At 33.3% G+C, this 14,609-nt stretch overlaps 2 protein-coding genes across 2 annotated transcripts; one reads left to right on the top strand and one right to left on the bottom strand.

Moving 5' to 3' along the window:
- Window positions 1-117: 117 nt before the first annotated feature.
- On the bottom strand, window positions 118-2,028 carry LOC130810331 (60S ribosomal protein L37a). Its single transcript, XM_057676345.1, has 5 exons — window positions 1,851-2,028; window positions 1,014-1,053; window positions 640-728; window positions 461-543; window positions 118-372 (listed from the first exon to the last, which is right to left on the bottom strand). The coding sequence occupies exons 1-5, from the start codon at window positions 1,851-1,853 to the stop codon at window positions 309-311; spliced, it is 279 nt and encodes a 92-aa protein (XP_057532328.1). The 5' UTR covers window positions 1,854-2,028; the 3' UTR covers window positions 118-308.
- Window positions 2,029-5,895: 3,867 nt separating this feature from the next.
- LOC130810330 (metacaspase-1) lies at window positions 5,896-14,076 on the top strand. Its single transcript, XM_057676344.1, has 5 exons — window positions 5,896-6,652; window positions 10,328-10,658; window positions 10,931-11,051; window positions 11,158-11,379; window positions 13,217-14,076. Exons 1-5 carry the CDS (start codon window positions 6,241-6,243, stop codon window positions 13,274-13,276), a joined length of 1,146 nt encoding a protein of 381 aa, XP_057532327.1. The 5' UTR covers window positions 5,896-6,240; the 3' UTR covers window positions 13,277-14,076.
- Window positions 14,077-14,609: the final 533 nt, after the last annotated feature.

Here is a 14,609-nt window from a genome sequence, read left to right as displayed (position 1 = left end):
AGAGCCAGCTACTGTCTTTAGCTATGACCCAAGCATCACAAGGCAAAATTATTTAGGAACATTAGTTATCATTAATGAAGGAGAATATGAATCGAGAATCAGCTAAGCTAGAAGTAATAAAGATAAGCACCAAGCGACATGGTCATACTCAAACAAACAAAAAGGCAGAGTATACACTCCAAAATACATCAGCTCTAGCAAGAAAGTTGTGAAAAGGTTCAAAAACAATGATCCAAAGTGTACTTTTATAATTCTCCAACACAAAATATTAAACTCTTAACTAGAATAAAATTCAAATCTAAGAGCATTTAACTTTCAGTTTGCTCCCTCAGCCTCCTGATGGTACTTCTTACAGTCACGGCACTGGCAGTGCTGTTACAGAAAAAAGAGAACAGATTAAAATGTGTAAAAGCAATGATAATAATAGGTTGCAGAACAGAATCATGGACAAGTTCCTTACTTCAAGGTGTAAGCACCACCAGCCTTGACCTTCCCACAGTCCTTGCAACCCCAGATTCCAACAGCTTTTCTCTTCACAGCATACTACAACATTTTGTTTTCAGAGTCAGATACCATAGCTAATTCATAGCAAATAAACACTACTTGGAAGAGTAAGATGTAGAATAATTGGAGGTCTACCTTGCCACAGAACTCGCAGAAGTACTTGCTGTGCTGGCTGACTTCCATCTTTTTAATCTGCTTACGCAGACTAGCACCATAACGGGTACCTGAACAATGCAAGGACAGGCATTACTTACAATACAAGGACATATGATGTCCCAAAAGATGCTTGACGAAGTTGAAAAGCAACAATTTCATTCAATTAAGCCAAAACACCACTTTTACCACTGGTCCTTTAAAATTATTTAGTGTTTAAGAACCCAGATAAAATTTGTTCAAACATAAATCTAAAATCCCAAACCAATATCATAAAGGGCAGACTAACATAATAACTCGCGACATCATATAAAAAACAGGTAGAAAAACTTAAAAAGATGAAGTGTGGTACTAACCATACTTCCCGACAATGCCGACCTTCTTTGTTCTCTTGGCCTGTAAAGATCAATACCGAAGTAACTAATCAAAAACAAAGTCTTTATGATAGACACAGCTTCATAGGTGCATTATATCACCAAAATCACACATGTACAATAAACTAATCTAATCAATTACAAAACCGTCAAAAATATATTCAACTGTAAGAAAATTATATCAAACTTCAAATTAAGTAGGAATTGGTTGCATTATTTAACAGTCTGTAATGGCAAACAAAAAAACTTTGAACACTGTTATCTTATCAGTTATATCAAGATCTTAATCCAAAATGGAGCAGCGAATCAAGAGACTACGTCATACTACGATCTACCATGTGACAAAAAAACTTTACGATTACAGGCTAGTTTCATGAATCATCATCCAAATACATCTCAGAAAGTAATGAACATCTTACTTAGGATAGATGAATGTATGAAATGTAACGCTAATCACTCTAAACAATCAAATCTAATAGTCAAAATATTATATGGTACATAAACCCTAACAAAAATAATATTTCATCCCTGGAATATATTCAAGTATCAAACAGAATAGCACGAAGAAAATCTAAAAACAAAAAATACGCATCAAAATCACATTCAATACCTGAATACATGACTAAATTTAATCAATATTAACTATACATCAACCAGGAGGATTATAAACACATTCAACAAGGAAAATCAAGCATCAAAGTTTCGAAAACCTTGGAATAAATCAGATTAATATACAAAATTTGAAGATTAAGATACAATTTCAGAAAATAAAAACATGATTTAATTAATGATGATAAGAACAAAGGAAAAGAATAGTACCATAGTTAAGATACGAAGCTACAGAGAGAGGAGATGGAAACCCTAAAAGATGGCCGAAATGTAGTAGAGAATGGAAAATCGGGTAAACTTAGGGTTTTATACAGCTGCTTGTTTATTTGAAGGATTAAATTTAGGGTTTTCACAAGTTTTGGTTTGGGCTTTTTGGAGTGAACCCACTACAGCCCGCTTGTTTTTTTTCTTTTTTCTTTTTTTAAAAGTTTAAGCTTATGTTTAACTAGCCCGTTTATTATGAAACCATCTCATGGTGAGACGACTTCAAAACAAAAATTTCATAAGCAAAAAGTTTCTATTATTGGGCTATTTAACCAAAATATAAGGGATGTCTCACGGTGAGACTGCCTCATACAAGAATATATGATTAACTTTTAGTACTCTTTTCAAATATAAATGATAAATGATTTGAGCTGTTTATATGGGCTCGTCTCTCAATGAGACGATTTCATATAAGATTTCCTTATTAGTTATTATAATTTGTTTATTTTAGTATTTTTTTTCCAATCAGCTTATTATCTACACAAATTATCAAATGAGGCGACACGGTGAGACAATTTTTATTGGGTAAATGTAATGTATACTTACTATTATAAAGTGATCACAAAATAATACAACCTTTTGCTTATTTTCTTAAAATATTATGAACTTTTAATTAACTATAAATAATACCAATTTAGGGGATTTCCCCCTATTATATACCAAACATGTTAAAAATCAAATTATAGGAGATTCCGAGATTATATGACAAAATAATTTGGTAAAGTAGTTAATAAATTAAAATTGATATTATTCTAGGAAAAAAACTCTTAACTTAGTGTTATTTATGGTTAATAAAAAAAATTAGTATTATTATAGGGAAATTAATGAAATGTTGTATTTATTCATGGTCATTTTTCCTAACTTTTAAGTGATTATTTATAGCTTTAAAGTGATTATTTTTTGTAGTCTTAGTGTGATCACTTGTGACCTTAAAAGCGATCACTTATGATCATAAAAGTGATCAATTAGATAAATGAGTTAATTATATGGTCTTGTCTCATAGTTAAACGGTCTCATACAAAACTTGTTGTATTATATATAATTTGATATTCTAACATTTTTTTTTTCAAAATCGAAAAAGACACCAAATACTTTTAAAATTCTCACTAATTTATTTCTATAACTTTTAATATTATACACTTAATTCATGTCAAAATATGTTACACATATTTAGTTATAGAGATGTCTGTGTGAATTTAGTGCATAATAAAATAAATTACACCAACCATAACATATCAGTAGACGAGTAAAATGAAGAGTAAGAAGTGTGGACAACAACGGCCGGAAGGAAGGATGGACGAAAAGTGTCGCAGCGGAGGCTTCAAATTTGGAGTATTGGAAGGACAAGGATATATACAATTGTGAGTTGGTGTGGGCTTTGCTTAATTTGTTGGTAATGAGATTCCACCTAAGTTTGTGGTTAGTAGTTTAGTTTAGCATGGATTGTTAGCAATTGTGAGTTAGTAAAAGTCTTTGCAATTTATCACTTCATTAGCAAGTATAACCTTTTTTTTAGGATGGACTTATAATATTACGAAATAATATCCGAAAAAATAATATCCATAATCTAAGAGGAATTAAAATCATGTCAAATATTATTACAAGAACTAAAAGAGAATGAAACATTAACAAAAGTTTGTAATTGGCACAAGATGTTTTTCACCAAAACTTGTATGCGAAGGCCACGGTCTTGGACTTTGTTAAGAGTTTCTACTATGTTTTTCAACAAAACTTTGCATCATTTAACAATTATGTTTTTTCCTATTTTTCAGCAACTACCAGATGAATTGCTCATTTTGTCGCATATATTTTCGTTAGTCGTCTCCGAATATTTTTGACCCTGAGCGAAGTTAAAATATGAGCTCTTTAAATACGAACATGCAAGTTTATTTTTTGAAGTGACAATGATAAACTACTAATTTATTTCAATTAACTAAGTAGTAATTTGATCAACTAATATACTTAATGAACAATTAACAACAAATTAAGAATAACACTACATAATCAGCTAGATTCAGTAAAAATCAATGAAAAAGTAAAAAAAAATATCAAACGATATCCACTAAATAATAACCCAAAATCAATAATTAAAACATAACTATTCATTATTAAGGTAATAAAACGACATTAATTATAAAAATAAATTAATATAAATTATATGAAAATTTGTATATGTTACTATTTGGTCCCTCAAAATAAGGTGAGCCTAAACCTTCACTCATGCTGCTTATGTGGTAGAGTCGGCCTTGGATTTCCGTCATCTCAACCGTGAGAAGAGGCCATTGAGTCTTAGATGCTGCCATAAGTACAATTCCTGCCTTGTTTCTTGCTACAACTCCAATTCCATGTTATCCTCTTTTCCCTATTTAGAGGCGCATCAAAATTCAATTTAATGTTGCTAGCTTGTGGGTTTTGGGACCTTTCATTAGTGTTTTACTATTATTCTCTAATATTATCCATTTTTGTCTTGCTAATTGGCATTTTTTAAATTTGTTCCGCATCAACTGGTACAAGAGTATTTTCTAGGGGTTTCGTGCACCAACAAATATTATCTTCATCAAAGATATATGTTTATTTTTTCAATTCTAACCATTTCAAAATAATAATATACTCTAATTTGTGTTGTGTGCCAAGTTTCATGTTAAATAAATCAAATTTAACCTAATTTAAGTAAGTTAGTGGCATAAAAAGCCTTAAAAAACAACAATAGAACGTAATTTTACAGCATATACCCTAACCCTATATTTTTTACCCTATTTTTTTAATCACTTTTATGATGCATAATTAAAAAAGCACAACATAAATTACATGATAAATAGCTTTTTTCACTATTGTGTCTAAACTCCCATTGTCAACACCTTTACGGCCCGTTTGATACATGGTATTAGAGGGCGGTAATGGTAATAAAATTAAGTAATGAAAAATTTGGTTGTTTGGATGCCTTCAATGGTAATGGATGGTAATAAAATAAGGTAATGAAATTACCAAAAAGGGCCATTTTTATTATCATCAAACAACCTGGTATTAGGCGGTAATGGTAATGAAGTATTATTGTGGTAATAAAATAAGGTAATGTTGTTTCGAGCTGAAGAAAAAAAATAATGAAGAAAAAAAGGTAATGTATATAATTATCTAAAAAAATATTATTATTAAAAAAAGAATCATTAGATAGAATAATTTAGATACAATAATGCTTTTAGATACAAATATACAATAATGAAACTAAGAGTCATTACCATTTTTTATTATTAACAACCAAATGCAATCAATGGAATATTATCTTCCATTACCATTCTTTAGTCATGCACACCAAACAAAAGAATTTTCATTACCAATTCTCATATCTATTCCTTCATTACTATTGTCATTACAACATTTCATTCCCATTATTTCATTACCATCAACCAAACGGGCCGTTAGTGGTATTGTCTAATTATCCCCAAGAAAAAGACTGTGGTCTTGTTTTAGAGACCCCAACTTTGGGACGTGCACCAAAATTATCAAATGAAGCTTCCCTATGAACATTGCCCTGGTTGCTCCTCAAACCTTGCTAGGAGGCCGTGTTGGCTTGTCAAAATTCATTTGTTGATCACCTTGCAAAATAGAATAGATTAACCTTAAGTGTTAATCATTTGTCGAATCATGCTTTTGTAAAAACAATGAAACAACATTCACTAAATCACCCTTACAAGAAAAATAATGATTATTTTTATACTTGAAATATTTCCTAATTTATATTTTTGTTATTTCGGTAAAATATTAATTGTAAAAAGCTTTAATTTTAATGGTTTTTATATAAACATTTGTTATAGTTTATTATATTGATATATAATTTTCAATATTACATCCCATAAAGTAATTTTTTTATATTAAAAATCGAATTTTATTTCAATTTAAGTTAATATTATTTCGAACTACTTATATTAATAAGTAATTATACTTTAAATAGTAGTATTAAATAGTATTTGCAATATGCAATATGAACTCCACAAATTTGCCCCATGATGTATTTTTACCCTTTTTAAAATCAAAATCATGGATTAGGTTTTTATTTTTTAAGGGGATCATGGATTAGGTATGTTGTTCTTCATCATCCCAATTCCCAATTGCATAACGTGTAATTAATACTCTAATATAATTAGACTAGAAAAAGAAACCAAAAACCTTTGTTGAACGCGGCAAAATTGCATCAAAACTCAAAGTTCGTTGAATTTCATCCAAGCAAAAAATTCCCTTCAGTCAATTCTCAAACATTAACTTTTTCCGATCACAATTCAACCCAGATCCCAAATCCAAATACCCAAATCAGAAAACCAATTATACCCATTTACCCACCATGATGATGCTGGTAAATTGTTCGGGTTGCCGGACTCCATTACAACTACCTCCCGGCGCATCATCCATCCGTTGTGTTGTTTGTCAAGCCATCACACATATAGCCGACCCACGTGCCGCGCCTCCATCTCATCATCCTTCACCACATTCTCACGCGCCGCCCGGACAACTTACAGCACCCTCACCGTATTCACACGCGCCGCCCGGACAACTTACAGCACCCTCACCGTATTCACACGCGCCTCCTGGTCCGCCGGCATCTGTGCATGGCCGTAAGAAGGCTGTGATTGTTGGGATTTCTTATAAATATTCAAGGCATGAGCTTAAAGGGTGTATTAATGATGCTAAGTGTATGAGATTTTTGTTGATCAATAAGTTTCAATTTCCTTCTGAATCAATCATCATGCTTACTGGTATTGAATTATTTCTAGTCATTTATCTTTATGATTTTCTTGATCTGGGATTTTATTGGGTTTTATGGGTTGAATTTTATGATAATTAATTTGATTTTTAATTGTTTTTGGGTGATGGAAGGAAGGAACTTTGTTACAGTATAGGGTAGATAGGGTTTTTAGTTCATTTTGAATCTTTGGTTATCTCATAGAATCATGCTTAAAGTTTGGACTTTTGGATTTTTGTATCATGATTACAAGATATTTGTTATACATTGGAGAAAACTGGAAGGGAATTAGCAAATATTGATTGACAATTTACCCAAACAAAAAATCATACTGATTATCATGCTTACTGATATTGAATTGTTTATAATCATATTTGATCTTTGATGATTTTCTTTTCTCTGGGATTTGATTGGATTTTTATGGGTGGAATTATTGTGAATATTGGTTTGTCTTTAGTTTTTCGGATGGATAAAGGATTGAACTTTGTTACATTATAACCTTTTGGGGTCGAAAGGGTTTTAGTTGGTTATTTGATAGAATTTTGTTTAAATTTTAGATTATATGAATGTTTTAGCATGGATTACAATATGTTGTTATAGTTTGGAGAAAAAGAAAGAGAATCAGCTATTCACGCTTGACGATTTACCCGACAAGAAATTATACTGATTATATAATTGGTGACACAAGTTGCAGAAATTGTTTGGAATGTGGGTAAGAATTAAGATTCAAACTGGTATGATGTTTGACTGATGCCATCCTTGTCCAAATGCTGTTTGTGGCTCTGATGGCTTTATGATTTAGCTCCTTATAGAAGGAGCTACTAGCTAGGCTTCAATTCCCCTTAGTTTTTTAGACATTCCCGTTCCGTTGGTGACCCATAAACAGTCCTAAGTGGCCTTATTTTACCCCATGTACCATCGAAAGCTCTCACATGGGCAAACGATAGATAAATGGATGAGATGATGGAGTGCTAGAGACCCATGGATCTCCAGAGGCTTTCTTAGTGTTACCCTACCTATCTCCTTGCTAGCTTGCAGCATTCACAACTCACAAGGGATGAACTAACACTTTAAATTGAGTAAATATATCCCTCTGGAGTCTAATGTCTTTGTATTCTAATATGGACCTTTTTGGAAATTCTTGGAGCCTGAACCCTCCCTTCATCTAGTTAGAAGACTTTTGCCCTTTGTAGCAACTGCGTATTAGTCAAGTCACCAGTGCCTTGTTTTGTATGTGTTTGCTGGGTGACTACAATCGGTTTCCTTGATTTCAGAATCACTTCAAATCCTTGTCATGTATATTTCAATCATCTATTTTGGACTTTGGATCACATTTGGAGTGTACTTTGACTCCTTGGAGGCTGGTAGCCTTGCCCTATGAGGATTCTTCTAGATATGCCAGTGCACTTGGAATTTTGGTGATCAGTCCTTTTTTTGGGTCCTTCTCTTTTGAAATCTTCGTTTTTGGTGATATTTGGGGTGCTTCGTTGAAACACATGGGATCTCTTCAATGCCGAGCTTCTCTGAAACACATACTCCCTCCTATTCTTCGTATTAGTCCCATTTTTCTTTTTAACACTTGGCGAGACAACATTTTAACCCTTAATATTTTTAATTGTGCATCATAAAAACTATGCAAAATTGATATTAATAATTCTTGCATTGAGACGAATGAAACAATATCTCACATGAATATTTTTTAGGATCAATTACCAAATACAGCCTTGAAGTTTAGGCATTTTAGAATAAACAACCTCAAAGTTTTTTTTTTTACAAACCACAGCCTTCAAATTACCAAACACGACATCGATATCGGATGACCTGCTAAATGACCGTTGACCATACTAAATGACCTTTGAATTTCAATTAAATTCATTAATCTAACCTAATTTACCCGATTACCCCCAATTAAACCCTTCTTCTCCAACCTCTCTCTAACCCTTCTTCCCCAACCTCTCTCTATCCTCCCCAATCACCACCATTTCCCCCACCCCACCACCACCACCACAATTAAAGCCCCTCCTTTAATAACAACCCTATCAAAAGCCCCTTCTTTCTTCTTTGCTTCTAGTTCCAGGAGCAGGTTGTTTGAGACTGAGACTTGAGAGTGATTAAACAACATTCATTTACTTTTAGTAGCAGACACATTAAGGGGCTTGGGAAATTCCATTCAAAAACACTAAAATTCTTAATCCTTGATTTGTGCAACACAAGTTGTTGTTCCCTGTAAAACCCTAAAACAGGGTAAATTTCCATTGAAAAACTACAATTGAGAGAAAGTTATTTCAACAAATCCATGAATTATACAGAATCAAAATTCACTAAAAGTTTTCATCACTAAACTCCTCTTCAATCAAGAATAAAACTACAGTCAACCATAATATTTTTTAATATTTTCGTTTGATTTTGTCAACTCCAAAATCCTATAAAGTCACGAATTAAGTGTTCATAGAGAAAAGATGTGTTGACACGAAAGAAATATCAATTGAAAGTGATAGAGAGTTAAGATCCAAAGAAGAAACTCTAGAGTTGTTACAGAAAACACCATTAAAATGACATGGGTTCAAAAGTGGAGATTTGGTAATATTAGAAGTAGAGAGAGGTTGTTAGTAAGGGAAGAAAGAAGGGGCCTTTGATGAGGTTTGTTATTACAGGAGGGGATTGAATGGTGGTGGTGGTGGGAAAAGGGCGGTGATTGGGAAGGGTTAGAGAGAGGTTGGGGAAGAAGAGTTTAATTGGGGCAATTGGGGTAATTAGGTTAGATTAATAAATTTAATTGAAAGTCAAAGGTCGTTTAGCATGGTCAACGGTCATTTAGCAGGTCATCCGGTGAAGTGGCTGTATCAATTTTGTGTTTGGTAATTTGAAGGTTGTTGTTTGTAAAAAAACCTTCGAGGCTGTTTATTTTAAAATGTCTAAACTTCAAGGCTGTAGTTGGTAATTGATCCTATATTTTAACTTATAGATTAAGAATAAAATACAAATTAAGAGTGATAAATGAATAGTACTAAAAAGTAAATGGGACTACTAGTAAGAATAGGAGGGAGTATTAATTTATATGAAACTCTAGAGTTTATGGTCAGCTAAATTCATAACCATACATCAACAAAATACCTTCCTGTCAGTTTTCATGGTTGATTTTGGGTTTATGTGTCATAGGAAACAAATTTTGTTTCTTTTTATCCAGAGATAAAAGTATAGTTTGGTAAACTTGAAGAGCTTACTTAATCAAAAAGAATATCCTTTAGCTCCCAATTCTGAATTTAACTTGAAATTTGCTAGTATTCTTTCCAGAATGTAGAAAATGCTGTTATATGTATACCATTTTGATATAGTCAAGCCTTATCATCTTTCTTGTTGCATTATCTTGTCAACGTTATTATTAACTGCTAACCAGTGACGTTGATGCTTCAGTTTACGATACTACTAATGCAGCTTGAAAAGCCTAGTAGTCTTGAATGCCCCTATTTCACTAAAATGGGCATACTGAGGTGGTCTAGAGCCTTGTTAGCGTTGAATAGTCTTTATGAAATTGGTGTACTGAGTAATAACAATGCATGTAAGGGTAGTTCTCATGTCAAATCTGGCAATTCTGCACTAATTACTTATTACATACTTCATATACAATGAATGGCCGTTTTGGCCCTTGTGAATATTATATTAATTTATTGTAAACCATGAAATGCAGAAGAAGAAACCGATCCGTACAAGATTCCTAACAAACATAACATTAGGTTGGCGCTGTTTTGGCTAGTAAATGGCTGTCAGCCTGGGGACTCCCTGGTTTTTCACTATTCGGGCCATGGTTCACGGCAGCGGAATTATAATGGAGATGAAGTGGATGGATATGATGAAACTCTATGCCCTTTGGACTTTGAAACACAAGGGATGATTGTTGATGATGAAATAAATGCAACTATAGTCAGACCTCTTCCTCGTGGGGTTAAACTTCATGCAATTATCGATTCATGTCATAGTGGCACTGTGCTGGATTTACCATTTCTTTGCAGAATGCACAGGTTAGGAATTCCTAGGAACTGCCTTTTTTTTTTTTTTTTTAAATTCCAGGGTAAGGAGAATCCCGTATAGGCAAATGGGGTAGGGGAAAGATGTCTGTATGTGATGAGAATCAAACCCCTATCATAAAAGTGGAAGGAAAAGCCTTTATCCACTAGACGAACCCATGATTCTCGGAACTTCCTTCTTCGATCATGTGACTTTCATGTTCTTTAATTTAAATAGATTCAAAATAGCGCAGTCTTACATAAAATTTTCAATTCTTATGTTGTAGGAGCGGGCAGTATGTTTGGGAGGATCACCGCCCACGATCTGGCGTATGGAAAGGATCTAATGGTGGAGAAGTTATCTCAATTAGTGGTTGTGATGATGACCAGACCTCAGCTGATACAGCTGTAAGCTCCAGTCTATTGTGTTTCCCTTGGTTCTTAAAAGTTAAATAGTATTCATTTGTCGATTGACATTAAAAGTTCATTCTGTGCTGGGAATTGGTTGCATCAGGCTTTGTCACAGATCACTTCAACTGGGGCTATGACTTACTGTTTTATACAAGCCATTGAGCATGGACAAGCTAGTACTTATGGGAACTTATTAAATTCTATGCGGTCAGCCATACGTAATGCTGGTAATAGCTCTGGTGGAGGAGGCCTTGGAGGAGGTGTTGTTACATCTCTTTTGACGATGCTAGTCACCGGAGGAAGTGTTGGTGGGAGTTTGAGACAGGTAAAATGAATTCTTGCCTTCTGTTGAAAAATGAGCATTGATATTTGAATTTGGTATTTGCATATTTTGAGCATGGATATTTTAGGATACAAATAGTTTCATATATATATATATATATATATATATATATATATATATATATATATATATATATATATATATATATATATATATATATATATATATATATATGAAAGGTCTTGTTTCAAGGGCGGAGCAAAGATTTTGGAGCCCTTTTCATTTTTGTGATGCCTTTGGGACCCTTCATTATATTAAAAAATAAAATTCATTCCACTTCAAGAAAAATATCAAGACAAAATGTATTGTAACATTATATTACTTCAAATATAAAAATTTTTTACAAATAAATCACTTAAAAAGTTTTGCTCGGGACCGGGCCTGAATAGCACCATTTAATATTTGAGGCCCCTTATTCCGAGGGGGTCCCTAAGCGATCGGCTACCTGGGATACCCCAAGAACCGGCATTGTCTCGTTCCATTAAAATTCATTATTAGCCTAGTGTTCTATTGAGTATTTGGAGCTAGGCATGAGAATGCTGCTCAGGCTAAAGGTTTTAAGACTCAAGATACGTGTTTGACAAAAAATTTTCTATTGTTCTCTTGGTTTGAAGGATCTATCTCAATTGTCTCCAATGTGTATATGCTATGGGAAAGATATGGGTAGTTTGGGGGGGGGGGGGGGGGGGTACTATTTCATATGAGAGTACGAGTACCATATGGTGAGAATATAATTGGAATTTTGAGGTTTGGTGTTTCTATGGGAGAAATAATAGGAAACACGTAAAATATTGGTGCCTTCTACAAAGGATTAATCAACGCTAATCCCTATGCTATGTTTCATACAATTTGATTGATCACGGAAATGTCAAGGAGTCAAGTAAGCTTGTGTTGAATGTGGATATTGAGGAGCATAAGGTACTTGAATCTGATGGATGTTTATAGAGGAGCGTAAGATACCCGAATCTGATAAATGCTTAGGCTGTTGGGTGATGTAATTTCGGAAAATTTTGGTTCAAATATTGATATTAACGATGTTAATCTGATAGAGGTGTACACTTGGCTTGAGATGTTGTCTTCTAGTTTTTCTGGTCAATTATGATCTTTCTAACTTTCTGTAGTCTGTTAACCCAAGAAAATGCCGAGGAAATCCTAGTCAAGACAAATCACTTCTAACTTTTATGGTTTGGTTCTTTAAAAAGGGGATTACTATGCATGGAATGCAGCTGGTTGGACGATTCAAGCATCTTATCTCAAGTGTATATTGCGAACCCTGGCCTGTCGCTAGAAATACTATTTGTATCAGTATGGGTCAAATGCAAACAATCTCTTTGTTTTTACAGGGGTAAGATTGTGTATATTCAACCCTTGAAACTAGGTTTAGGTGGGACCCAATTGATGACATTGGGGTCTGATAATTTCCCATGGGGATATTCTGAATGCGCACATTAGCATGGGTATGATTTGCCCGCTACCCTTCTCCCCCCGGACCCTAACTTGTGCGGGATACTGGGTTGCTGACTCTGACTCTGATCCTACCTTTTCTCAAAAACTCTCACAAAATGGGGACCTCAGACAAATGAACGGTGCTCTTCTTGTAGACTTATATGACCGATCATACACAAGAGTCTTGAGGGTAACATTGACTGAGACGAGAAATGATAGTTGTAGAAGGGGGCCGGACAATGATATAGACGAGAAATGATAGGCCGAGATTTCATATCTTGACGTAATATCTAGAATTACTCATTCATCTCAATCTCAGATCATCCGCGTCAATCTAATTTAAAAAACTCTCTTCTTTGTGTATGATGAACAGGAACCACAATTGACTGCTTGTGAGCCATTCGATGTGTATACAAAACCCTTCTCATTATGATAAATCTTCCATCGATCGAACCCATCTTCCCTATATGAAGAAGTTCCAATATAGTTGGATCTGGTGGTATCGTACGATACAGAATTTGATTACTTTTTTGAGTTTTAGTTGTATCCATCATTATCAGATTCGTTGTCATGATGAACTTATTTGTGCAGAGTTCCAGAAATTCTTGCGCCAAGCAATAAAATCTTGTGCGGATTTATTATTTAATTACAGGTTCTTACCTTTGTAGCATGCTTTATAATTTATGCTGCGTAAATATTACTGATTGTAACATATTGTGTGGAAAAATATCAATATCAGTTGCAACTTGCAAGTATAATGAAATGAAGAAGTACCCTTGAATGTATTGCGAGTACTTCGCATATTTTTTATATAAAAAACTTATCATTGTTCTCAAGTCCTCATGCTTGTATGGCGAGTGGTCGGATTCAGATATGGGATTCTCGAAATTGATTATCATAATTAGAAAAAGGAAATTAAAGGGCCCTCGACAATATTTGAAATATATTTATGTGTTTTACAGGAGTAATTTTTTTTCAAATTAAGTATAATTTATAATAATTTATGGGGGTCTATGTACTCCCAAGCTCCTTACTGTGTCATTCTACATGACGGCATCTGTCATTATTATTGGTCACTGTTGGATTGCGTAGTACTCCTGTGATTTAAAACATGTAAAAGTTTGACAAGATAAAAATAATAATTAACAAAACTTTATTCTGAAAATACCTATTATTTACATTTTTATTTAAATAAGGTGTTATAAGGATATGGTTAAATCGGGGGAGCAAAAAATTTTGGGAAATTTCATATGATAGCATCTAGTTTTCATGAATCGCCAGTAATAGTATTTTTGTAAGATTTTTTCATATGGTAGCATTCAGTTTATGCACTATCTAACTGCTATAGTATTTTCCATTAAATTCTTGTTAATTTCCGGTTAATTTATCATTTTGTAAGATTTTTCCACATAGTAGCATCCAATTTTTGCTCTTAAATGTTTGATTCACTGTTCTAACTTTTAATTCACCGATTAATTTATCAACGCCTTTAAATATAGTAACAACTAAGTAGATATGTATTAGTGCTTGAAATGCATTTTTTGAACTTATAAAATGCACCTTTTGAGCTTATAAAATGCGTCTTTTGAATTATTTATTAGTGTTTGTAATGCACCTTTGAACTTTATAATACCAATAATTTGAATGAAAATAAAATTGTTACAACATTTAAGGACGTTGATAAATTAATCGGTGAATTAAAAGTTAAAATGGTGAATTAAACATTTGAGAGCAAAAACTGAATGCTATCACGTGGAAAAATCTTA

The sequence above is a fragment of the Amaranthus tricolor genome, chromosome 4 (assembly GCF_026212465.1).
Source record: "Amaranthus tricolor cultivar Red isolate AtriRed21 chromosome 4, ASM2621246v1, whole genome shotgun sequence".
In the NCBI taxonomy this organism is placed as follows: domain Eukaryota; kingdom Viridiplantae; phylum Streptophyta; class Magnoliopsida; order Caryophyllales; family Amaranthaceae; genus Amaranthus; species Amaranthus tricolor.
This window is presented reverse-complemented; position numbering and strand designations above follow the sequence as displayed.